This window comes from Pararge aegeria, chromosome 26 (assembly GCF_905163445.1).
Source record: "Pararge aegeria chromosome 26, ilParAegt1.1, whole genome shotgun sequence".
Lineage (NCBI taxonomy): Eukaryota > Metazoa > Arthropoda > Insecta > Lepidoptera > Nymphalidae > Pararge > Pararge aegeria.
The window spans coordinates 6729799-6756523 of record NC_053205.1 but is presented as its reverse complement, the minus strand read 5'-3'; the positions used below and the strand labels follow the sequence as shown (position 1 = coordinate 6756523).

The window sequence follows — 26725 nt, the reverse complement described above, 5'->3', positions numbered from 1 at the left end:
CTCTCTCTTCTTGTAATAATCTTGTTTACCTCCTGACTTTCTAATTTCTTGCCTCCAAAATTTCCTAATTGTCTTTCTATAACTTCTAATGCGTTAGCCTCTGAAATAATATCATCCAAAGTCATTTTGTCGCCAGTCTTCAAGATTTTTTTCCTAAGGTCATCCGACGAACATTTTTCTGTTATTTGTTCCATTATATGTTCTTCTATATTTGTAAACTGACATTTTGTTGCCTGATGTCTTAATCTTATTAGAAATTTTTCAAATTTCTCCTGTGGTTCTTGCTTAATAAGTCGAAATAGGTGCCGCTCGAATCCTTTGCTTTGTTTAGGAGCAAAGTACTCATCTAATTTTTGAATTGCAATTTCGAATACCTTTCCGTCGTTAGTATTGCCTGGCGTTACATTCGCTCCGGGTATATTATAGAAAACCTCTTGTAATTCCACGCCCCCGAAATGAAGTAAGCATGCTCTTTTCTTCACTTCTGTGTCAATGCCAGCTGCTACTAAATATATGTATAAACTGCGTTTCCACCGTTCCCACCTAACTGCAACAGACCCTATTTCGCCTTCACATTCGAATTTGTCAAGTGTAAACATTGCCATTTTGTTTGTTGCCTGTAAACAACGAAACATCTACTATTACGCAATTTAATGCAATAAGTTTCCTCGCAATTTAACATCTCGTATCGCAATTAAATGCTACCTAAATTCGCAATTTAATGCCAACTAATTTCACAATTTAATGCATTACATATCGCAATTTAATGCTAGATCACTCACTATTGAGTATCAAATCAGTCACATTTTGTGTACTTAATTCCTTGTACCTAAATATGTTTTAGTCGATATAAATTCACAATACCAAGTAACAAAGGTAACTTGTGCTACAGGGTTTAATACCTAATTAGTATATAACTGCACTAAAGGTAGAAACAACCATTTGAATCAATGCCGATACTCGTATTCCGTATGCTTAGTTAAAGTTATAGAATATAGGTTGTTTACGAGTTAGCCGTCGAGCGTTAAAATTACACTAACAAAAAAAAACAAGTAGGTAACATTCCTCAGCAGTCGTAATAAACAAAGTACGAAAGTTAAGTAAAGTTGAGTTAACTCATAATCTTGTAGATAAACCTTAGTGATATTATGTAATTTATTAATCGTATGCAATAATATTATATGATAAATTTGATTTTTGGACTTTATTGATCATAGTATTTCAATCTAACAATGTAATATTTTTACAGCCGAATGAATGTGACCTGTTTCCTCCCTTTTATTTTATTTTATTTTTATGATATCAAAAGTACTTACCGTTTCTTTCTCCTCGTCGCCAAAATGTAGTAACTAATGTATTTATAATGTAATAACAGTGTGTAGATATCGGCTCGACAATCTCACTGGTCCACGTCTTCACTGTCCGGAGATCGGAACTCGACTGCCTCGACAGTCGTTCCGCCCTTCCCCACTCGACTTTGCGTGGTGTGTAGATGCGAGACGACAGGTGTCTTAAATGTGTGTGTTAGTAGAGTGTAAGTTTGTATGCGTTATTTGCCTGTATGCTACAATGTCCCTATTATATTTGAAGAGTTTTCTCGATTACTCCAAGATCCCTCGAACAAATATTCACCCAATATGAAATGAAACAAACCGAACAAAATATAACCATCAAAATCGGTTCATAATTGGCGAAGTAATCGTGTAACATATATCAAAAAAAAACATTCAGTTAAATAGAGAACCTTCTCCCTTTCTTTAAGGCGTTGAAAAGCTACAAAACTGGGTCTTGATAAATACATTTTTCGTTGTGTCTTTTCTAGGCGTTGACTTCATCGAAACCGTCGACGGGGATGGTATCAAAAAGTTCACCTGCAATGTTTGCAACAAAGCCTTCAAGGAGAAAAGACTTGTTTCGCAACACTACAACTTCGTGCATCTTAAAAAGAGGCCTAAAGCACGCAGGTGTCACCTTTGTAACGTGAAACTAGCCGTTAGCATGTACGCATTCCACATGGAAACCCACGGTATACCAGCGCCATCTTGCGGCGCGTGCGAGAAAAAGTTCGCATTCCCCTGGCAATTGGTTAGGCATCAAAAATTCTTCCATTTAGGTGAATCTAAGTTCCAATGTGAATTCTGCGATAAATTGTTTCTGGACAGCCCGTCACTGAAGAAACATATGGCAAAACATAAGCCGGACAGGCCGTTTAAATGTGATGAATGCGAAAAGGGTTTCAAGTTGAGAAAAACTTTGCGGACACATGTCACTATGGTGCACGGCAAAGTGAGGCCCCACGTGTGCCCCGTGTATAATAATTATTCGAATAAAGAAGTTATATACTCAGTAAATTCTTAATGACATTCATCACCCGCTAGATAGAAAAATGTTGATGTTGGAAAAGGGCCACTACTGAGTTTCTTACAGGCTTACTGAGCTTCTTGTTTCATACTATTTCATCATGATCATCACTTCAACCGATTGAAGTCCACTGCTGGACATAGGTCTTTTGTAGAGAGTTCCAAAATCCACGGTCCTGGGCCGCTTGTTTCCAGCGGCTCCCAGCGACTCGTTTGATGTCGTCTGTCCACCTCGTCGGGGGCCGACCAACACTGCGTTTACCTGTGCGGGGTCGCCATTCCAACACCTTGGAACCCCAACGTCCATCGGTTCTCCGAGCTATGTGCCCCGCCCATTTCCACTTCAACTTAGCAAGTCGCTGAGCTATGTCGGTAACTCCTCATTTCTGATTAGATCACGTAGAGATACTCCCAACATTGCTCTTTCCGTCGCCCGCTGAGTGATTCTAAGCCTTCTTATGAGGCCCATAGTATATATAACTAGCTGTTGCCCGCGACTTTGTCTGCGTTTGTTTTTGTTTTTCGAAAGACATGTGGCATTCAATTTAGGTGTAACTCTGAATTTTTTAAGTTGTGTATTCTTATATAAAAAAATTAAGTATTTAAAATCGGCTATAATTTGTCGGAGTTATGGTGTAATATCGTCAATTACTTTCGTCTCCTCTCCCAAAAGAACTGAGCTTAATTTCGGGATAAAAAGCATCCTATATTACTTCTTATACCTTCAGGAATATGTGTACACAGTTTCATGAGGATCGGTTAAGTAGTTTTTGCGTGAAAGCGTAACAAACAAACTTACATTGACATTTATAATAATAGTAGGGATATTGACTTTGAGCAGCACATTCCGACAAGATTTTCTCGATCGCAATCATAGAGTTGTTTATCAAACTCGGTATAGTCAAAGTAAAATGAACGTAATTTCATCCGGGTTAGAGTAGCAAAACCCGAACTTCTTTTTTTTTTTTTTTTTTTTAAACGTGTAACAGTAAATAAATCCTGTGGAATAATATTTCGGTTCTCATTTACACGTTGTATAGTTGGCATTATTTAAGCGCCTATATTTTTTACACTGACTGTCGGATTTTACTTTTGTTTTGTTTTTACTGTTTGTGGTAATTTTTAGCGTATTGTTAATATTAATAATAATCATTTTTTTGCAAGAATGTTTGTACAATATCAAGATGTTAGTAAAAAATACAGTCGAGGGCATCACATTCTACTAAATTATTAGCGTGCAAATTTGGTTCATAAATTGTTGGATAATAAATGCTGTGAATATGTTTGAGTGTTTTATTTTGCTTCGTTATTTGTCCTAGTTAATAGATATTATTTAGATCAAGCGGTGATAGCGTACTCGCCCCCCGAAAGAGAAGTCGAAGTCCGAGTTTGAATCCTCTAACACCTCTAACTTTTAAGTTCTCTTTTTAAGATCACTGCTGTCAAACGTCAGTCGTCACTCGTCACTCGTCCGCGAAGCACGCAATTATTCGCCAATGTATTCAGACTCAGTTATTGTTAGCACGTGCCAAAATAGTGGGAAAAAACTAAACACTGACTTTGATTGAACGATCAACAGCTCCCTATATCTATATTTATAAAACAAAGTCGCGTTGCAAGTTACAAATGGTGTAACTACCTTCGTAATTTATAACATGAGAACGGATGGACCGATTTTCATTATTTTTGATTTGTTTGATCTCCGGAATCCGGATCGTCCGGAATAGGATAATCAACATCATAATCACGTCAATCGATAGACGTCCACTGCTAGACATAGGACTAGGACTTTTGTAGGGAGTTCCAAGTTCCAAGGTTCTGTGCCGCTTGGATCCAGCGGCTACCTGCGACGCGCTTAATGTCGTTCGCCACCTCGTTGGACTGGTGCCGGACGTTGAACCTCGTCCGGAATAGGATAATGAGTATTGAAATTCAATTTTTTTTTTTTTTATAATATAAAATCAAAACAATTATCTAGCCGTGCATTAGTAACAAAACACGACTGACAGCGCACTTCATATTGTCGATACCTAATTTGAAATACCATCACGTGGTTGAAATACCAACAACACGTACGAAGCGTTTTGATTCTTCCTTTCTGATCCGCAACGCAAAGGCCTGGAATGCCCTCCCATCTTCCGTCTTCCCCGATACTTATAATCTGGGTACCTTCAAATCAAGAGTGAATAGGCATCTTCTAGGCAAGCTTTTAGCTCACCGAACACTTATCGGTGAGTTAAATTTTGTGTTAATTTTTTTGTCAAATTAAGTTTACATGTCGCTTTGTCAATGCTTTGTGCACTTGTCATTGACGTGCATATCAGTCCATGTTTTTGTGTTTGTGCTATGTTTAAAAAACGTAATATGCATGTTGTTAGTGCTCTTAAATAAATAAATAAATGAATAAAGACATTGAGATGTAAACTATATTAAGGCGTAATGATATTCGCGAGACCAGTTAGTTATTCAATAAAAATTGATGCTATAAAAACTGCAAGTTCAAAATATTTTAATATGTACCTAATTGAAATCAATTATATCGCGCGAGCGTAGGCCGCGTGAGGCCGAATGTTTTTCTTAATTTTATAGAATAGACACAACGTGTCCACTTTTAATTCCAATTTCCTTTCAAAAAGTTCACAGTAAATATATTTTTCGTTGTGTCTTTTCTAGGCCAAGCCTTATACGAAGACTTCACGAAAACCGTTGACGGCGACGGTATGAAAACTTTCACCTGCAACGTTTGCGACAAAACGTTCAAGAAACGGCAACTTTTCGCGCAGCACTTCAAACAAGTGCATCTCAAACAGCGGCCAAAGCTGCGAGGTTGCCATCTCTGCGACGTTAAAGTCCCCACTCACATGCGCGCGTTTCACATGGAGGAGCACGGCCTACCGGCGCCATTTTGTGCAGCGTGCGGGAAGAAGTTCGCCCAAAAGTCCCAGGTGTTGCGACACCAAAAATTCTACCACATGGGCGAATCCAAGTACCGCTGCGAGCCGTGCGATTTGTCTTTCATACACAACTATGCGCTGCGGCGGCACATGGCGAAACATAAGCCCGACAAACCGTTTAAATGTAACGTGTGCGACAAATCGTTTAGGTGGAAGAAAAATTTGCACACCCACGTCATGATACACGGCAACGTGAGGCCGCATGTGTGCAAAGTGTGCGATGAGGCGTTTGTGCAAACGAGCAGCCTTAAATACCATATGAGTAAGAGGCATCCAAATATTGATTAGAGTCGAGCACTGCAAGAGTAACAATACTAAAGAGTGAAAGAATTGCATTTATCAAGTATTATAAAGCGGTGATAGCGCATTGGGTAAGCGCTCGAGTTCATTTTCGAGGGGCCGAGTTCGAATCCCAGCACGCACCTCTAACTTTTCTAAGTTATAGGCGTTTTAAATAATTAAAATATCACTTGCTTCAACGGTGAACGGAAACATCGTGAGGAAACCTGCATGCCTGAGAGTTCTACATAATGTTCTGAAAGGTGTGTGGAGTCCACCAATCCGCACTGGGCCAGCATGGTGGACGGCCTACGGCCTTAACCCCTTCTCATTGTTCTCTGTAGGTGGCCGGTAATGGGTCGATGTGATGATAAATGCGCCAGGCGGGAGTTAAATGTTGAAATAGAAGTGTAACATGACGTTTTATGTTTTAGATTCCGTGTTCACTACAGTGACACGTTACACAATTGCACGACTCATGATGCGAAGCATCAGAGAGTGCTTTATGATCGCCACGGAATCAAGATATTTTGCATACTATTGTCGAGATAATTTAATGGAGATTAATTCCATACTTTTAAAAAATTGATTTACTGCAATAGAATTGGAAAAAAACACCAAAATAGGTCAAAAAATTTTCCTGTCCGTCATGTGTGAAACCCGAAAACACTCTAACCTGTGAAAAAATCCATTATTTGAGTTAAATTTTTTTTAAAAAAAATCTAATCGACGATTGTAGGTCACTGAATGCGAATGATTAATTAATTCAGTGTAGTTTAATTGCAATTAATAAAAAACGAAAACTGCAAGACTATATCTATATATATCCATGTAAAATTAACATGGTTGGTGATATCTATAGATATTATGTACATTTTATTCCACCAGGGGCGCCTGTGCATCACTTTCCTACTAATATAGTTTTAAAATTTTTTTTTTTTCTTTTTTTTTTTTTCAATATTTGATTTTCCAATTTTTTTTTTAAATATAAGCATAATATAAAATGAAAAATGTTTATTTGGTAAAGACGGAAACGTTATTATTCGTCCGCTGTACCATAATTCTTTAGTTGTAAATCAAGAGCAATTGTTTGCAGCCAACAGCGAGCGCGACATAAAAGTTACCTTTTGAAATAATAATAATAAAAATGATATACTACGACAATACACACATCGCCACCTAGCTCCAAAGTAAGCGTAGCTTGTGTTATGATCAGTCATCCTGGTACCAATAACGCAAGGTACGCTGGCTTTGGTGCTAGATGGAGATGTGTGTATTGTCGTTATATATTTATTTATTCTTTTTTTTATTATTTATTGATGATGTTCTTCCAATTCCTCTTTGTTAATACATTTTTTTAGGCTCTACCGATTTCAAATGAGCATACATTAAGATGAACGCAAGTAACTTCTGGGGTTATGAAGAAGAAATACTTTATTGCACACAAACATTAAAAAATAACATAAAATGTAAAAAAAATAAAAGTACAAAAATTGAAGGCATGCAAAGGTGGCCTTATTGCTTCAAGCAATCTGTAACAGACAACGTCTGACAGAAATAACATCTGCAAGAGAGCGGGATAGTGCAATTCTATTACGTAAATAGACATACGTAAACATATAATAAAATATATAAATAAAGAAAAAAATTACTTAAAATATATATTTACTGAGCAAAATACAAATAATACGCATTAATAACGATATTTGTTATTGTTATTAATTTACGTCCCTCAAGATATACTATATAGATTACACTATACAGATTCTCCTGCTATTCGCGGAGTATACCAACCGCATAATATTGTATAATTATTTAAAAAAAGTTTAATTACGGTTATACTGAAATGTGAGTCATTAATTTAACTTTTTAATATAAATATGGATTTTTTTTCTTTTTAACCTCTTTGAAGCGCTTCCATTATAGATATTTTCCCAAAATTGCTATATTTTACTTCATAAATTATTATACTATAAGGAACTCGTTATAGAAAAGTAATTTTTCGTTATATTTAAGTTAGTTATACTATAATATTATTGTCAATTTTTTGAAACTGTTATAGTTATAGTCGTTAAAATGTAATAGGCCCGTTTTGACATTTGTCATCGCGACGTAACTAGTTATGGAACCATAAGACTCTGTACTCGATACTCACGATAAATCAATTCAAGTTTGTATCAGTACTTGATTGATATTATTATGTATTGTAAAGTGTTCGTTCGTTCAAAGTATTCCCTTAACTTCACAACCAATACGCGTGACTGGCTGTTGATTATACGTCCACTTTTCAACATGTTGAAACAGAGTTAGTACTATATAACAACAAACACAAAAATCGAGTCAAATCACTATGTTTAAATTAATGTCCAAAATAGAAGAGCCATATTTAACGTAATAGTAATAGTAAACAATATAAATGTATATCAAACTCAAACGAGCGCACAGTCAACTTTACAAGATGAGGAACGAAAAACTTCGCAGTGCGCGCGGGGACGCTTCAGTCATGTGCAGATACATCATCTCAGACTCATTATTTAGAACCCATTTTGAGAACCAAGCTCATTCTTTGCAGTAAAGATAACTACACAATATTTAATTTCGATATTCAGTAAAAAAATGGTTACAGCTCTAGTATAAAAAAAAAAAGACTGAGAACGTAACTGTTTTCGGAACGTTTCGGAACAATTATAAATTGCATGCTACTATGAAGTAAGCGCAAAAAGAATACTCGCGATATAATCTTTCATATTATTTAACGTCCCAAAAAAATTTACGTATTTTTTAAAACACTGTATGTAATTGATTTTTATTTTTTTGTTTCTTTCAGTTTCGTTCCAAGTTACATTCTATGGTCTTGCACAAATGTCAAAACGGGCCTATTACATTTTTACGACTATAGTAAATTTATTTTATTTTTTTTTTCCAATTTTTTTGGTAGTTATGTATCTTAGCTAGGGGCAAATATAAGCGGAAAATCCCAAGCCCTAATCTTCAATATCTAGTCCTATTGAAAGATTGAAAATCGTTGATCTTTCATACAAAATGAACCATAGCGGTTGCTATTGTAAAACAGTTCGCTTTAACCTTTTAATATTAGGGAAGTATATGTGTTATCATTATGTTAATTTTTTTTTGTTGTTTTACGTTGGCAGTATTAAATTGACACCCGAGATCTCAAACGTTGAAATATGCACCCGCGACAAGTGATTGTCAAATTATAAAAGATAAATCCGTGTTGTTTTCGTGTTTTTGTTCGGATCAAGAAATAGGGAAAAGTGAATGTTTCGTCCCATATTTATAAAATATCCCATAACTTATCGGCTCGTCCGTTATAGCCCAAAAATTTAAGGCGAAACATAGACTAAAGATTGAAAGATTCATGGCAAGTCATTCGACAAAAAGTGCCTGTGCGCCACCATTGTTGCATCATTGTTGCATTATGGGACACACACTGTCTGCGATCAATGCTGTCCTAGAAGCTAAGCATGATCTCGGGTGTGTTTGCTGATGAATGGATAAAGATCATTCGCATGTGCCTGGAGTTTTGTGAGAACTCGGTGTAAATGTAGATCAATAAAATATTTTAATTTGTTTCTGAACCGGATAATGAACGGTTTCCTCGTACGACCGTGTACTGGGTTGATTGAACGCACGTAGCCGCGCGGCGCTGCGAGGAAAGGTGTCCACCTTTCCTCGCAGCGCCGCGCGGCTACGTTCTTTAAAAGTGACGAACGTACAAGAAATCGATTAAAGAGCGGTTTAAATGATTAAGAACGTTGCCAAATAATTAGTTTGATCAGGTGTTTAACTAAATGAAAGTAATGTTGAGATGTCATTTTTCTTAGTAAATTTTTAGAAAATAGTAAAATTTCCGTAACATATATTTCGTTGTTAACTTTGTAGATTTCTTAAATTCATGTTTTAATAAAAATATATCTCTAAAATATTTTGTTTTTTGAATACCTAAAGATTTTACCTATTATGACAAAATCGGTTGGTTTAACCTTCAAAATTATGGTCAATAAGTACGAAATCAGTTTCAAACTCTTGGCTCAACTCTTTCATGCGAATATTCCGATTGATTTGTCCTTAGCCTTTTAACGCGATCAAAAAAAAGACAGTGATTGTTGGGGAAAGTAATAAATATCTTGTTAATTAGCATAACGTGAAGATAAGGTGGTCATTAAATAAAATGAATGATAATTCAAAACTAATTGTTTTATTTAACCAAGCTATCCTTGGTTATATGTATAGGCTTATCGTAATGAACCTTAAATTTTTAAAGTATTTCTTTTGAAAATATTTTCTTATTATCAAATTAAAAATAATCTTCTACATTTCTAAAAGTGCATTTTATAAATAGTAGTGCGAAATTAGCACAGCACTGTCGATTAGCTTGGAGAAGGCACTAAGGAGATTGGTCAGTAAAAAAGTATGAATTCTCCAAATCCGTACTGTAGTAGAAACTCTTAAAATAATTTAAGTACACTGATCATTGTTCTTAGAAACTAAATGAAGCATGAATACACGACAAATAGTACTTAAAATAGAAATCCAATATAAAAAAGATCATAGCTAATGTTACAGTAATTTTATAAATTGGGGATATTTAAAATTTTGATAACTATAACTTGATATAACCTGAATATTTTATTAAATTTATTAGCATTTAAACAAATGTGCTGGTAATTTTTATATAATAATCAATAAATAGTTTTCAAGGAATAACAAAAAATATATTTGATTCATGACATTTTGGTATTTTGATGTAAATACGAGTGCATTTTCGAAACACTTCAGTGCTGTATGGGCTCGAACGATGCCGGTGTCATAGAAGTTATCACTATGAATTTAATCATAAAAAATTAAGGGACGGGGGAATTTAAGAAGGGAGGGTATAGAAATAGATTAAAAAGGCGATATTAAATATTGTATGGGTAATATTCGTTGTCTTTTCTAGGCAAAACCGTTTACGACGACTACACTGAAACTGTTGACGGAGACGCAGACGGTACCAAATCCCTCACCTGCAACTCTTGCAGCAAAATCTTCAGGAAGTATAGCTATTTCGCGCAGCACTATCGCCAAGTGCATCTTAGACAGCGCCCGAAATTACGCAGCTGCAATCTATGCGATGTGAAAGTTCCCGATCACATGCGCGCCTTCCATATGGACGAAAAGCATGGGTTACCAGCCCCATATTGCGCCGCGTGCGGAAAAAAATTCGCTTTCCCCTTCCAGGTTTTGCGCCACCAAAAGTTCCACCACATGGGGGAGTCGGAGCACCGTTGTGAGCTTTGCAAAGTTGCTTGCGTAAATCGCAGTAAGCTTGTGGAGCACAAGAGAACACACGAGCCCGATTACAGGCCGTTTAGATGTGAAATATGCAATAAAACCTTTAGATGGCAGAAGAATTTGAAAACTCATATGATGATACATACGAACAGTAAGCCCCATGTTTGCAAACACTGCAGCGAGGCGTTCGTGCAGTACACCAGTCTGCGATATCACGTGCGGAGGAGGCATCCTGAGTGCGTTTGAAGCATAAGTCATAAGTCAAAAATGCATTTCGATTGATCGAATGTCGAATTCCAACATCAGAAGTAGATCGGAAGACATGCTCTTGCCTTTGTCGATATCAATTCTTAATCATTTTAGTCTAACGAGACAGTTTGTCTTAGAGAGGTCCGTGTGTCGTCTAACAATTTCAGGCAATAAAATTATTTTGTTACACTTAGAAGTTTATTATTTGAAATCATTTGCCACTGTTTTGACAGCCGTTCCACAGTCGTTTTGGCAGCGACCCTGCATTCTGAGGCCGAGTACCCATAACACAAGCTACACTTACTTTGGGGCTAGATGGTGATGTGTGTATAGTCGAGGTATATTTACTAAAAATAAAATTACAAAAATTATATACACTTAATCTAACCTTACATTATAAGGCTGTGAAGTAATTTCCATTTAATACCAATAATTTAAATAACAAAGTTTATTTTTCGTTACGTTGAAATTGAATAACTTCAATCGTGCTCCAAATAGGTATTCTGTCTCTTTTTCCCTAGGCAGAACTAGATCCTTGTCTCCAGTCCTAAATTCAGTTTTATACCGCGTCCTTCCAGCAGGTACCTTTGAGCGATTTATACCCGTTTTCAATAACGACGAATTAGGCAATGCATAAATTAGTAACGCCTAATCTAAGGAAATTCCTAGGCACCAATTTTTAATACGTATAAGTACATTATATACTTATTTACATTATATACTTAAGTACATTATATACTTAAGTACATTATATACTTAAGTACATTATATACTTAAGTACATTATATACTTAAATACATTATATACTTAAGGACATTATTTACTTATTTATATTATATACTAACGCTTTTTAGCTATAGACATCTTCTAAATCATTAGGATGCCTAGGTTTGTTTAAAATGGGCATTAATGTTTTCTAGCCACTTATCAACCTCCATAGGACCTCCCTAGCTGCGGTCCTCGTTCATTACCGCAAATCTAGTTCTGCGTGACGCATTATTTCTAATGTTATCATGGAAAATATTTAAAAAAACATTTTAAATTTTATTTTTTATAATTTATACCTTTTATTTCTCCTGTTATATTCTACAAACATTTCTCGAAAATAAGCAGATTTGTTGCTTGAGGTAAAAACTCAGGCTAAAAACTCAGCATCTTCAGTATCTTGACGTCCGAAAGCTGAGCAAAAGCTTTCTCTTTATTTGAGACATGGATTTAGGATTCATACCCAGCTAACTTCTATAATGCGGGTATGCGGATAATAAATGGGACAGACATTTACCTATCCCCGAACTGGTGCTAAGAATTTTTGACAAAAGGACTGAAACGAAACAATATCTAGGTCCGTAATGGAATATGATCACTAGACTAATAAGGCGGTTTAAGAAAACCAATCTATCTATCTATATATATAAAAGAGAAAGTGTGTGGGTATGTTCCGTATAGGCTCCGAAACGGCTGGACCGATTTCAATGAAACTTTCAGGGAATCTCCGGATTGACCTGGCGAGTAATCCTGAGTTTGGTGACGATCGGAGCACTCCTATTTTTGAACTGTCAAACTGTCAAATACAGCTTTTATTTACTATGATGATATTCAATTGTTGGGTGTACATGGGTGTAGATAATGATCTTCACTCGCTCGAGAAGATAATAGAAGAGAATGAATACGGAGAGAAATAAATGATTGAATATATTATGAGACCTAAATTAAAACTTTAATAATGTAAGTTTATTGTTTAAATAAAATAAAGCAAAATCTAGCCCGGCGAAGCAGGCTGGGTACGCTAGTTATAAATAAAACATAGCATAGACAAGCGAACCCAAAAAAAAGTAACTTCTGTCGCAGACAACTTATAATAGCCATTGCTTCTAAAGGAGTGCACAGTAAATAAATACGTTGTGTCTTTTCTAGGCCCAGTGTTATACGACGACTTCACGGGCACATTCGACGAGGCAGGTGGGAAAACTTTCACCTGCAACGCTTGCGGCAAAGTGTTCGGGAAGCGCGGTAATTTCTCGCAGCACTATCGCCAAGTGCATCTGAAACAGCGGCCCAAGTTGCGCGGCTGTCGCTTCTGCGACGTCAAGGTCTCCCCGAATTTGCGCGCTTTCCACATGGAGAAGCATGGGTTACCAGCGCCGTCTTGTGGAGTTTGCGGGAAGAAGTTCGCCCGCCCTTCGGAGGTGCTGAGCCACCAGAGGTTCTACCATATGGGGGAAGCTAACTATCGATGTGAACCTTGCGATATCGGGTTTATGAAAAACTCCGGTCTGCAACGACACATGGCGAAGCACAAGTCAGATAAGCCGTTCAAATGTGAACTGTGCCATAAGTCTTACAAGTGGCGGAATAACTTGAGGACGCACATCATGGTGCACACGAATGTGAGGCCATATGTCTGTAAGGTGTGCGACAAGGCTTTCATACAATCGAGCAACTTGAAATATCACATGACCACGAAGCATCCCAACGATGATTAATACGGACGCGATCCTGATACAATAAAGTTCTTTCAAATACAAAACTTCTTTATTCAATTTCTATACCTAATGAGTGACTATCCTCATCATACAGAGCTCCGATGAAACCTAGACGGTTTCATCATTCATGATAGCAAGCAATCCTGCAGGGTCAGGGTCCCAAATAGCCTCGATTATATGACACGACGCTGTCCAGACGCTGTCTACATTTACCACAATGTCTCTTATTTATAGTCTGTTATTACAGAATTTTGATGCATTTATGCATAAAGGTTAGCGTGTTAGACTGTCTATTGCGTGATCAATTCTTAGGTAGGTATTGGATTTTTCTGTTAAGTTATAATCCGTAGCACCTACCGTCCGTGCAAAGTTAAAGCGTGCGTGAATCTGCCTTAAGAAGAAGTCCCTAACTCAGTCGGACGTAATAGCTAACTTTTTCAAAAAGAGTTGTTATGAAATCTTAAAGAAAATTGTTACTAAGGGTACCATCGTCGCAATTATTATCGTGTGCTGTTTACTTTGAAGGTGCGCCGAATACTATTAGTGTACGCCAGCTACTTTTCAGGTACGCCAACTACCTTAGAATGCCCGCATTCTGCACTAATGTGTACTTCAAATATTAAATTCTCAGTAGCCGAATGTGATAGCTTTTACAAAAACAGTTGTTATGAAATCTTAAAGAAATATATTGGATAGAAGCAGGCGTTACTTTGCGAAAATCCATTATATATCATGAAAATTAAGCCTAATTTGCTATAGGTACTCCGCGAAAAGCAGGATAATCTGTATGGTGGCTTAACAATTCATTATAACGTCAGGAGCGAAACGTGCGTAGAGAGGGTACATTGCCGAAGATCTGTTTTGTGTAGAGTATAGGGTTTTTTTTTCTTTATTCATTTTATTTTATTAAACTATGGAAATAATAATTACAAACTAAAATTAATATTTATAATAAATATAAGCCGTCTAACTGTTCACTTATGGGCATGGTACCCAAAATGCTGGCGCTATTGCCCCTTAGTATAGCTAGACTTAGCCGTTGGGCTAAACAAGCGCCAGCTCTTGGGTCACCAGACGTAATGATCAATTTTTGTGACACTATGTCAATAAAATTAAGTAGGCAATTTAAAATTTAGTATAAGGATTGAAGAAATTATAAATTACACCATACAATTCCTCTGCTGCTGCAGAGTATAGCAAATTAGGCTTAATTTTCATGATATTTAAAGAAATATGTTACTAAGTGCACCAGAGTTGCTGTCTACTTTTGAGGTACGCCAACTACTTTAGAATTTTCGCTTCCTGCCCTTATGTATATTCAGCTCAACGACGTTACAATTCGTCATGTCTTTCGCGTGTTCACCTCAAGTTCTCCTTATTGACCCTAGCCCTTTTATTTTACGAAATGCCTTAACAATGACCGCACGTCACTAAGCCATAAACAGCTAAATATGTAACGTAAGTTGCATAAAAAAAACTTAGTATCTCGGAAATGAAATACCAAAATATGTCATGAGACCAAAAAATATGTTTCAGTAAATAAATTGTCCGTTGTGTCTTTTCTAGGCCAACTGTTATACAAGGACTTCAAGGAAACCGTCGCCGAGGACGGTCAGAAAGCTATCCAATGCAATGTTTGCGAGAGGGTGTTCAAGAAGCGCGGCAATTTTGCGCAGCACTATCGCCAAGTTCATCTGAAACAGCGGCCAAAATTGCGGGGCTGCCATCTTTGCGACCCAAAAGTGCCAGACTGGATGCGCGCCTTCCACATGGAGGACAAGCACGGTCTACCCGCGCCATCTTGTGGCGCGTGCGGCAAAAAGTTCGCCTTCCCCTGGAAAGTTCTGCGCCACCAGAAATTCCACCACATGGGCGAGTCCCAGTTCCGCTGCGAACTGTGCGATATGTCGTTCATATCGCGCTGGAAACTCGAAGATCACCAGAAGAAACACAAGCCCAACTACAGGCCTTTCAAGTGCGATGTGTGCGAGAAATCGTTTAGATGGCCGAACAATTTGAAAACTCATATGAATATACATTCGAACATAAGGCCTCATGTGTGCAAACATTGCGGTGGGGCATTCTCTCAGCACTCCAGTTTGAATTACCACCTGAAGTCCGTGCACCCAGAGACCGTTTAAATTTAATGTCTCAAGTTTATTCAATTTACACAATAGGCTCGTAATAATATATAACCCCCTGTTCAATACTTGAACAATAAAACATTTAAGTATCGATCCAGTTACTAAGCTTTGTTCATAGTCATCCCAGTTGGTGTAAAGATCTATGGCGTTTTATTACTTTACTTATTTTGTTTTATGTTATCTCTCTCTTGTCTACGGCAATAAAAAAGTAATGTAGCAAAAATATTGTTTGTTGTTACAATTAAAAATAAACGGTTGTGAATTGTGAATTTGGCTCTCTAAGTTATTGCAATATATCCACAACCTAACACCCTCGTCTTTCAATATAGTGAACATTATTCTACTAGTCAAGCTTTTCATTTGCTATCCACATTAAGGGAGCGAAAAAAAAGTTATTCGTCATTTTTGGTGGCCGCCATTTTGGACCGATTTTCATCAGAGATCTAAGCTAAACACACACACACATACACACACACACACACACACACACACACACACACACGCTCACATGCAGACACATCAAACTTAAAACACCGGGGCTAAAAATGAAAACTTGAATATCACGTACATTCGCTTTTCCCAATAAGCTTATAGACAATACAACTGGCGGCCGTGTGGAGAAGAGACATTGGAAATTTGCCACCAAATGACCTGTTAAATCCATATTTTGCATTCTGAAAACTAAGTTTCCCACTGAGTTCATTATTCAGTTTATAATAATGTTTTGGGTGTTGTATGATGGTAACTTTCACAGTGCTTATCTAAGTTTGTTGTCAAAATACTAACTCAATAATCAATCAGACAGTGAAATCTGTATTTGGGATAAAATGATTCAGATACGGAAGGTGTCCTAGAATTTAATCGTTATAAATATTTAAAAAAAAAGTCATTTGCTAGCCAACATTCTTTTACCGAATACAAACACAATTGTTCAGTAGGTATTTGCAATAGTATGTTAGAAATTCAGAGCATATTTTAGAGAAATTTTATAGGGTTTATTTATTTTGGATTATATATATATATATATATATATATACTAGCGGCCCCGCGCGGCTTCGTCCGCGAATGAGTCAACTTCAAAAAGTAGTCGTATGCTGTCGCGGACTGTTTTATAGAACTTTAAAGAAACAATTCCGTTATACTTACTACATATTTCCGACGTTTGGCGTAACGTTTACCGTTCACGCATCGCACGCATCGGAATCTCTAAAAAAGGATATTTTTTGCAGTTTTTGCAACATTATTCATTAATGATGGTAGCCATTGGTTGTAGCGTGATGTTTTATAGCCTTAATTAATGCTACTAATGCAAAATAAAATTGAAATCGAAACAGCATTTTCTGAGATTAGCGCATTTAACCAAACAAACTCAAAAGCTTGATAATATTTCAACTATGCCCATCTAAAAAAACCACGTCAATCTAAAACTCCGTTGCGCGGAATTTGAAAGACAAATGCGGAAAAAAGCGATGTTATCCTCTAGGAGCTGTTGGCTTTTCCGGGATAAACAGAAGCCTATGAGCTATTCCAGGATGGTACGCATGCATTCGATCGTTGTCCCATATGCCTTGCGACGTGCTGTTATGTCTTTTATCTCCTATATATAAAATAAGACACTACGTACAAAATAAAAAAGAATTATTTGAATTGCTTCAAATTTAACGGAGTTATGAAGTAAAATTGATAAAAAATTTCATCCCATTTCCCGGAGGAAACTTACTGTTTATCGGGATAAAAAGGATCCTATATGTTGACCCGGAAATCAGCAACAACTATACAAAATTTTATTTAAATCCGTCCAGTAGTTTTCACGTGATGCCCGGACAGACAAACAGACAGACAGACAAATATTCAATAAAAATCTGTTTTGGACTCAGTGTCGATTATAAAGCATCCCCCGGTCAAAATTTTCAAAATATATTAAATGTACAGGAATCTTCCAGTTACAGTTGTATTTTAAGATATATATATATTATTTTGTATTATATTACATTTTTTCTCAATCTAAATTAAGAATGCTCTAATCTGTTTTAGTTTGGTAAAATAGTTAATTATAGATTTAAATAAATCAAAGGAGCTAGTGTAATATTTCGACATAAACGACTCTTTCTTTTTTGCTTAAATGGTCACTTTTTTGCCCGTATTATAAATAGCATAAAAACTTCATCCGTTGTGGTTGTAGTCTTAACAAAACAAATTTTGCAAATTCATGTTTCGTATTCCATATTAATCATATAGTTTGAAATTAATGCCTAATTAAACAGAATAGATAAAAAGAGCAGGTAATCAATTCGAACCGTTTGTTTTGTTATATCAAATTAATAATTTTTTTTTATTGTTCATCACGAAAAGTATGTAAAACAGAAAAGCATAACAAAACAGCTTATAGAATTTAGGAGCCTCATCGCTTCATAGCGATCTCTTCCAATCAATTATATAATACATAAAGTATAATTTAAATAAATTATCAACTTATAACAACCCGGGGGTCGGGAATCAAAAGGTTTATGCTATTCTCCGTTCTTTTAACTAAGCAAAGAATCAAGTTGATTCTATTGTTAAGACGAGTCGTTGCTTAGTTAAGACGCAAAGCAAAGACAAACAAACAAACTCACTTTCGCATTTGTAATATTAGTAACGATTATTATTCACTTAGTTACTAACTATTTAATAATTACACTTTGCAGTTAAAAAGTTTTTATAGTTTAACGGAAAATTATTGTAATATTTTGTACATTATTGGTAGAATGAAATTTATCATCAAAATTAGGCCTTTTTACTCCCATATCAATCTTTCTTCTACAACCAGAGTTTTTTAGTTATATTCATCAGTATCATCTTCATCATCAACCCATTTCTGGTCAACTACAGTGCACTGTTCTCCTCCAGAGTTATAAGGATTTAGGTCGTAGTTTGCTACGCTTCCCTAGTGCGGATTGGACTTAATAGAAAACTCTCAGGCATGCACGTTTGTTCTATTTTTATGTATCTGTTTCCTTGTATTTATCTTTCTCTTCATGTGTAAAAATAAAGAGTAATAATAATGCAGTCTCGCAATCGATGAGATGTATGCGAGTATTAAACTCTGCATCGTCAAAGTAAAATTGACCTCATGGCACTCGTTTTAAAGTCGCAAATCCTGTACTTCTGAATTTTGTTGTACAAACTCTGTCAGAAGCCCTTGCTAAAGAATTTAAGGCATTTTTTTTAATCCACTACAAGTTAGCGCTTGACTGTAATCTCACCTGGTGGTAAGTGATGATGTAGTCTAAGATGGTAGCGGGCTAACCTGTTTGGGAGTATGGTAGTCATATCCCTAATCGGTTTTTACGCGACATCGCACCGAAACTTAAATTTGAGCTTTGGCTCAATGAAAGTAAGATCCTATTTCCCCCGATGTATATCCAAGAATTTCCGTACTCGAAAACGACTCCTCGATTGAACACGAGCAAATTTTTTACTAAGGCTATAGATTTCCTTCCTGATGACAGGCTTTTGCCGTGGTAAGTTAGCCTACCGCCAAAGACGTGTCTCAGAAACAGAGGGCTTAATATAACTACCATACCATTAACAGGTTAGCACGCTACCATTTGAGATGGCATCAACACTTTCTACCAGGCAGATGCAGTCAAGGTTGAACTGGAAGATATCGTTTACAATAGTCTTTACATACCAATGTTTGAGAAAATGTATTCACTGTTGCCCGCGTTATCTGTCCGCATTTATTAAGAGTTTTACAAATTCCGTTTGTTTTAATGGTATAAAAAATATACTATGTTACTCTCCATCCTTTTAACTCACTCTATGCCAAATATTAAATTAATCGGCTGCTCAGTTAGAAGATAAACACACAGATAAACGCATTCATAGTGATTCAAAATATAAGTTCGTTTAAGTATTTGTGACGAATTAGTGCGTCTTCAATAAGAAATTCATCATCATCATCTTCAACACCGGTCTACTGTAGCGTAAAAATCTCCCAGCAATGAAGATGGGTTTAGGTTAAAGTCAACCAAGTGGTGGCAGATTGGTGGACTTCACACGCCTTTGAAAATATTTTGGACAACTCCCAGGAATGCAGGATACCTGCATTCCTGGGAGTTGTCACGATGCTCACGATGCTCTCCTACACCGTTAAAGCAAGTGATATTTAAAGGCTCAAAACGAATATAACTTAAAAAGGCAAAGGTGCGTGCCGGAGTTTGAATTTTGGTCCTCGAAAAGGAAACCGAAGTACTAACCAATATAAAATACGACAGCTTCGCAATAAAGTGTATGTATCCATCTAAGTCGGTTATATATATACTTGTTTGATTCCTATGCACATATCATTTCAATATGATAAGTATAGATGCATAAACATCAAACTTGACATTCCGTTATGTCTTTTCTAGGCGAGGATAGTGCGTCTACCTTCACGCTGACCATAGACGGAGAAGGTTCCAGAAGTTACTCCTGCAACATATGCCACAAAGTTTACAAGAAGCGTAACTTCATCGCGCAGCATTATAACCACGTGCATCTCAAACTGCGTCCCAAGTTACGTAGCTGCCATCTCTGCAACGTCAAAGTTCCGGGATACATGCGCGCGTTCCACATGGAAGAACACGGTTTACCGGCGCCATCTTGCGGCGCGTGCGGCAAAAAGTTCGCATACCCATTCCAGGTGTTGCAACACCAGAAATTCTACCACATGGGAGAAACTGAGCACCGCTGCGAACCATGCAATTTGAAGTTCAAGCATAAACACCAGTTGAATGCACACATGGCGAAGCATTTAACTGAAAAGAGGTTTAAATGCGAGCTCTGCGATAAGACTTTCAAGTGGCGAAGCGGTCTGAAAACACATTTGTTGATACACAATAACGTGAGACGCCATGTTTGTCACGTCTGCCAGGACTCTTTCGTTCAGAAAAGCAGTTTGTCGTACCACCTGATGAAGAAACACCCCGAGTCTGTTTAACCCTTTATTTTGATTATATTTATGTTTTCCCCACATGTTATAATATATGTAGTTGTGTAACTGGAATACATTGGATTAATTGTGATTGCATTTTTGTTTTATTTGCTTAACCTACCATTAAAAAAATCAGCAACATCATGCTGTATTTGGGACATATACATCATGATGACCCGAAATATACATGTAACATAACATATAATCTTTACGGACCGCATATCAAAAACATCGAATATAAATGGAAATATATTGTACTGCGAAAATTTATTATCGTTGGCAGTTCTGCACTCGTTATAGTAGACGAGTCTATATATTTATTTTATTAATTTATTTATTACACACACTGTTAAATTTATATTCTTCGCATCCTGAAACTCACATGAGTTTTTTTGGACACTGCTACAATCATCTAATATCTAATGAGTTAAAATAATACATAATATCATTAAACTTTAAAAAAAAATCAATACAGTAAACAGCAGGTATCAGATGAGGGCGCGTTTTCAACCCTCCTAGCTTTGGTTTTAAGTTAACGAATCCAGTTATCACCATCACTAACATTAGTGTAACATGTTAAATATATGAACGCTTCATGTCTAAGGTCGCCTGTGATAAGGTCTACATGAATAAAACATTTTTGAATTTTATCATACTAATTAATCCAATGTAGGTAATTAATCTAATATAGCTATAGCGTCGCTCAGTAGGTATCAGCGACTGGTTTGGCGTTGACCCGAATGCGTACTTTATACAGGTGTTGCAATATTACTACGTTTAAAGATTTTATGTTAGGTTTATTTCATGGTAATATTTTTTTAGGAATGCGTTTTACGTTACTCTCTTACACTGAGTCTCTCAACCTCTCCGGTAGTTCATTTATTAATCTAGGTAGCATATACTTTGTTGTGTTTGGTTTGTGGTGTTGTATGACATTCCGTTATATGAAGCCGTGATAGCCCAGTGGGTGGGACTTCGACTTCACTTTCAGGAGGGAGTTTGAATCCCAGCATGTACCTGTGACTTTTCTAAGTTATGTGCGTACTAAGCCATTAAAATGTCACTTGCTTCAATGGTGAAGGAAAACATCGTGGGGAAACCTGCATACCTAAGAGTTCTCCATAATTTACCAAAACTATAAGAAAGGATAAGATGACATGACTTTTCTAAATCGTTACGTCAACACAGTCACCATTGTAATCAGCGATATTTTCATCTGAAACATGTATGTTATTTCTGGAACTACCCTGTGCAATACTTGTTTCCCTATCGCAGAGGGTCGGCCATTCGAATCTCTGTTATCATAAATTCTCAAGCTTGAATATTAATTTTTTACTCTTTATTTGTACATCACAAAGAAAGAATAGAGAGAAACACAACGACGGGAGTAAAATACAAAAGGCAGCCGTATCGCTTGGAAGCGATCTCTGGCAGGCAACCTTAGGATTATCAAAAAAAAAACATCTAACTATTTTAACTTCTAAATACTTTTTGTCGCAGGATAAAAAAAGCTTGACATTCCGTTATATCTTTTCTAGGCGAGGATAGTGCGTCTACCTTCACACTGACCATAGACGGAGAAGGTTCCAGAAGTTACTCCTGCAACATTTGCCTCAAAGTTTACAAGAAGCGTAACTTCATCACCCAGCATTACAACCACGTGCATCTCAAACTGCGTCCCAAGTTACGTAGCTGCCATCTCTGCAACGTCAAAGTTCCGGGATACATGCGCGCGTTCCACATGGAAGAACACGGTTTACCGGCGCCATCTTGCGGCGCGTGCGGCAAAAAGTTCGCATACCCATTCCAGGTGTTGCAACACCAGAAATTCTACCACATGGGAGAATCCAACTACCGTTGCGAAGAATGCAATTTGAAGTTCAAACGTTGCTCCGAATTAGCTAAGCACCAGTTCAAGCATTCGTCTGAGAAGAGGTTTAAATGCGAGCTCTGCGATAAGACGTTTAAATGGAAGAGCGGTTTGAGAACTCATTTGTTGATACACAATAACGTGAGACGCCATATTTGTCGCATTTGTCAGGACTCGTTCGTCCAGAGGAGCAGTTTGACATACCACTTGACGAAGAAGCACCCTGAATGTGTTTAACAACTTAAACTGAGTTGCGGACCATCGATGTCTTGATCATCGTCGTACAGTAGCCAGGTGGTCAGTGTTTAGTGGATATATTTTGGAGAGTGTGCTGGAAGTATTTGCTATGTTACCGCAAGTTTTTTTACCGCAAGGTTTTTCATCAAAGTCTCAAAAACTTACACTTCTGATGGATCTTCAGCATATTACCATCGTTTTCTCATAAGCCCCTTGGAAGTTTTGAAGCCCTTTCGGGTTCCTTTTCCCCGTTTCTTACAAATTTCTTACATTAAAAAAAAATAAGTGTCCTACCTTCTAGGAAAGCGCGTTACATCTTAGGCAACGTGTTAGTGGTCAAGCGTGAGCCTATCAAGAAAAAAATAACTGTTTTATTGTTATGCAAATTTTATTGTTACAATTAATTGTCTAAGTAGAATACATTTCATTTGATTTAATTTTTACTGCATTTTTATTTCCTTTCGAGGTTTCGTTTTATAATGCGGGATTAATTACTCCATATTTTGTAACTCGTAAAACGCGTTCCAAAAATAAAATAGAGAATGGAGCGTTTAACTTGTGTAAGCGTTGACTGGGTTGATTGACCTCGCGTTTTTGATCTCGACGCGTGCAGACTTTGCACGCCACACGCGTTATCATTTAAAGTATAAAAGTTTTTAACTTCTAACCATTTTTTGAGTTTAGGAACTAATCGTGTCATTGGAACTACTTTTATGTTAGTAGGTATTTTATTGAAAATTCTAATGCACATTTTTTCTGAACATCTTTCTATGTAATTGTAATATCGCTGGGCAGTGAAACAACGTTGACCTATCGTTGTATCTTTTCTAGGCGAAGATAGCTTCACGCTGACCGTTGGCGGGGACGGCACAAAAACTTACACCTGCAACCTATGCGAGAGCTCCTACAAGAAACGAAGCTGTTTCACGCAGCACTACAAACACGTGCATCTGAAACTGCGTCCCAAATTGCGCGGCTGCCATCTCTGCGACGTCAAAGTCCCCGGTTACATGCGCGCGTTCCACATGGAGGAACACGGTCTGCCGGCGCCATCTTGCGGCGCGTGCGGCAAGAAGTTCGCGTACCCCTGGCAAGTGCTGCAGCACCAGAAATTCCACCACATGGGCGAGGCGAAGTACCGCTGCGAGCCGTGCAACTTGACGTTCATGCGGGGCGGCGATTACAACCGCCATCAGAACAAGCACATGGATGTGAAGATGTTTAAATGCGAGCTGTGCGGCAAAGCTTTCAAATGGGGGAAGGGTTTGAAGACCCACATGATGATTCACAATAACATTCGACGCCATGTTTGCATCGTTTGCCGCGAGTCGTTCGTTCAGTCGAGCAGTTTGAAATACCACATGGTCAAGAGACACCCTGAAACTATTTAGCAACCGTATTAACGTAGATCATCAGATCGACGACTCATTACCGCAACTACAGCACGGCCAGCGTTGGCAGGAGACAATTATCTCCCCGGGGAAAGGATAAAAATTCATCTTCTCCCACAGCTTTATTAACTGTCAGAGCACTGGGGCACAAGTGGAAATAATATCCAATTAATATATGTGTAATAATAAACAGGGGTAAACTTCTCCTATTCTGTGTTCCCGTGCTTTAGCAGTTGGACACAGTGGCGTGCACTGGGTTTCTTACGTCTACAGCGGGAAAATGGCATAAAACGGCAAAAATCCTCCTAACACCAGTTGTATATAAATTTTAGGGTAGACAGTGCTTTTCCGCATGTACGAAGTGCACGCCACTGGATGGACACGTTAATTATATCTCTTGTCAGAGGATATAATCTTTGTCTCCGGCCTGTGCTAGCCCTGCAGAGCACGGGTCTCCTCCCAAAATGTGAAGTGCTCAGGCCGTAGTCAACCGAGCTGGCGCACTCCACACGCCTTTGAGAACATTGTGGAGAACTCTCAGGAATGTTGGTGTCCTCAATATGTATTACTTCACCGTTAAAGCAAGTCTTAAGTCTGTGTTTTTTTTGCCTTTACTTTGCTGGGTTGCCTGGCAGAGATAGCTTTTTAGCGATAAGGCCGCCCATTGTACCTGTGTTTTATTGTGTTGTTTTTGTTTATAATTTAATTTCTGTTCGGTGTACAATAAAGTGTATTTTCATTTCATTTCATTTCAAGCGATATTTTAATTATTCAAAACTATTTGAACTCGGCTCGGAAGTGAAGCCGAAGGCCTAGCAACTGGGCTATCACAGCTAAAAATAAATTGTAGGCACATATTTTTTTTTTTATATTAGGTATATTTGGTTTACCAACAGCTTTAAATTTCAAAAAACAATTTAATTTAGCTTATACATACTGTATGAAGACAAAATGTAAATCTACTTACAGGTAAACACCGCATGCAATAAATAGTGTTAAACTAGCTTACAACGACACAAGCAAGATGGAAGTGTGTACAGTGAAGGAAGGAAAAAAATTAAATCAAATTATTATACTTTGCTTAAAGCTAATTCGATTGATCTCCGGAATTCGGTCAGAGAACCACATATGAAGAAAAGGTTAAATCAAGTAGAGGTGTGACGTTCAAGTCAAGGTATCTTGATGCAGTCTAAGATGGTAGCGGGCTAAACAGACAGCAGTGGCGTGCACTTCATACATGCACAAAAGCACTGCATACCCTAACATTGATATATAACTCGTATAGGAGGAGAATTTTTGCCGATTTATGCAATTTTCCTGGTGTATGCATAACCTGGTAAGAAACCCAGTGCACGCCACTGACGGATAGGGAGTATGCCAGTCAGTGGCGTGCACAGGGTTTTTGACCAGGGTATGCATAAAGAAGGACGATGCCTTCGCATTTATCAGTTGTACAAAAATTTAAGGGTAGGCAGTGCTTTTGTGCATGTATGAATTGCACGGTACTGATGCCGATTATATTTAAACCAATCGGCTTCTGAGCGGCGTCGTACCGGAACGCTAAATCTTTGTCGGTAGGGTGGTAACGAAGCCTCCCACCAGACAGCTAAAATAAATTTAAAATCAAAGATAAAAAAAAGTATTTGTACACAATTAATTATGGATATAAAAGAAAATTAACTTGTATAACAAATCCCATATTCATATCTTACAACGTTTAATCGTTTTACTATCTCTAATTACAACATAGCATATTATAAACTCAAACATCAATCTATCTGGACTTATACCACACTTTTTAAATTAACTACAAAGAGATAACTTCTTTAACCTTTTCTTGACACCTCTTTTCCGCCATTTTATATGACCTTTCTTTTTGATCTGGGTTCCTGTCATTTTGAATTCTTACTCCAACTACTACTCCAACTTATACCGACCACAGATTATGCATTATTTCGACCAGTCTGAACAAAGATACCTTTTCATCTTTAACCAAACATCAATCTATCTGGACTTATACCACACTTTTTAAATTAACTACAAAGAGATATCTTCTTTAACCTTTTCTTGACACCTCTTTTCCGCCATTTTATATGACCTTTCTTTTTGATCTGGGTTCCTGTCATTTTGAATTCTTACTCCAACTACTACTCCAACTTATACCGACCACAGATTATGCATTATTTCGACCAGTCTGAACAAAGATACCTTTTATCTCTAACCAAACATCGATCTATCTGGACTTATAGCACACTTTTTTAATTAACTACAAAGAGATAGCTTCTTTAACCTTTTCTTGACACCTCTTTTCCGCCATTTTATATGACCTTTCTTTTTGATCTGGGTTCCTGTCATTTTGAATTCCTACTCCAACTACTACTCCAACTTATACCGACCACAGATTATGCATTATTTCGACCAGTCTGAACAAAGATACCTTTCTATCTTTAACCAAACATCAATCTATCTGGACTTATACCACACTTTTTAAATTAACTACAAAGAG

The 26725-nt window shown here is 37.2% G+C and overlaps 1 protein-coding gene across 12 annotated transcripts in view; it reads left to right on the top strand.

Moving 5' to 3' along the window:
• The window catches only part of LOC120635493 (zinc finger and SCAN domain-containing protein 31-like), a 117004-nt gene that overhangs the window by 69527 nt on the left and 20752 nt on the right, over nucleotides 1–26725 (top strand). The window contains exon 6 of one of the 12 annotated variants that reach the window (XM_039906532.1): nucleotides 23660–24313. The exons of 5 other annotated variants lie outside the window; for them this stretch is intronic. In XM_039906532.1, coding sequence (XP_039762466.1) covers nucleotides 23660–24219 — 560 coding nt within the window. In that variant the 3' untranslated portion in view covers nucleotides 24220–24313. Of the gene's footprint in view, nucleotides 1–5033; nucleotides 5618–10553; nucleotides 11326–13051; nucleotides 13702–15186; nucleotides 15871–20158; nucleotides 20764–22259; nucleotides 23130–23659; nucleotides 24314–26725 lie in introns of those variants that run through there. 6 more of the 12 variants (XM_039906528.1, XM_039906527.1, XM_039906522.1 and 3 more) reach the window with 6 other exon arrangements.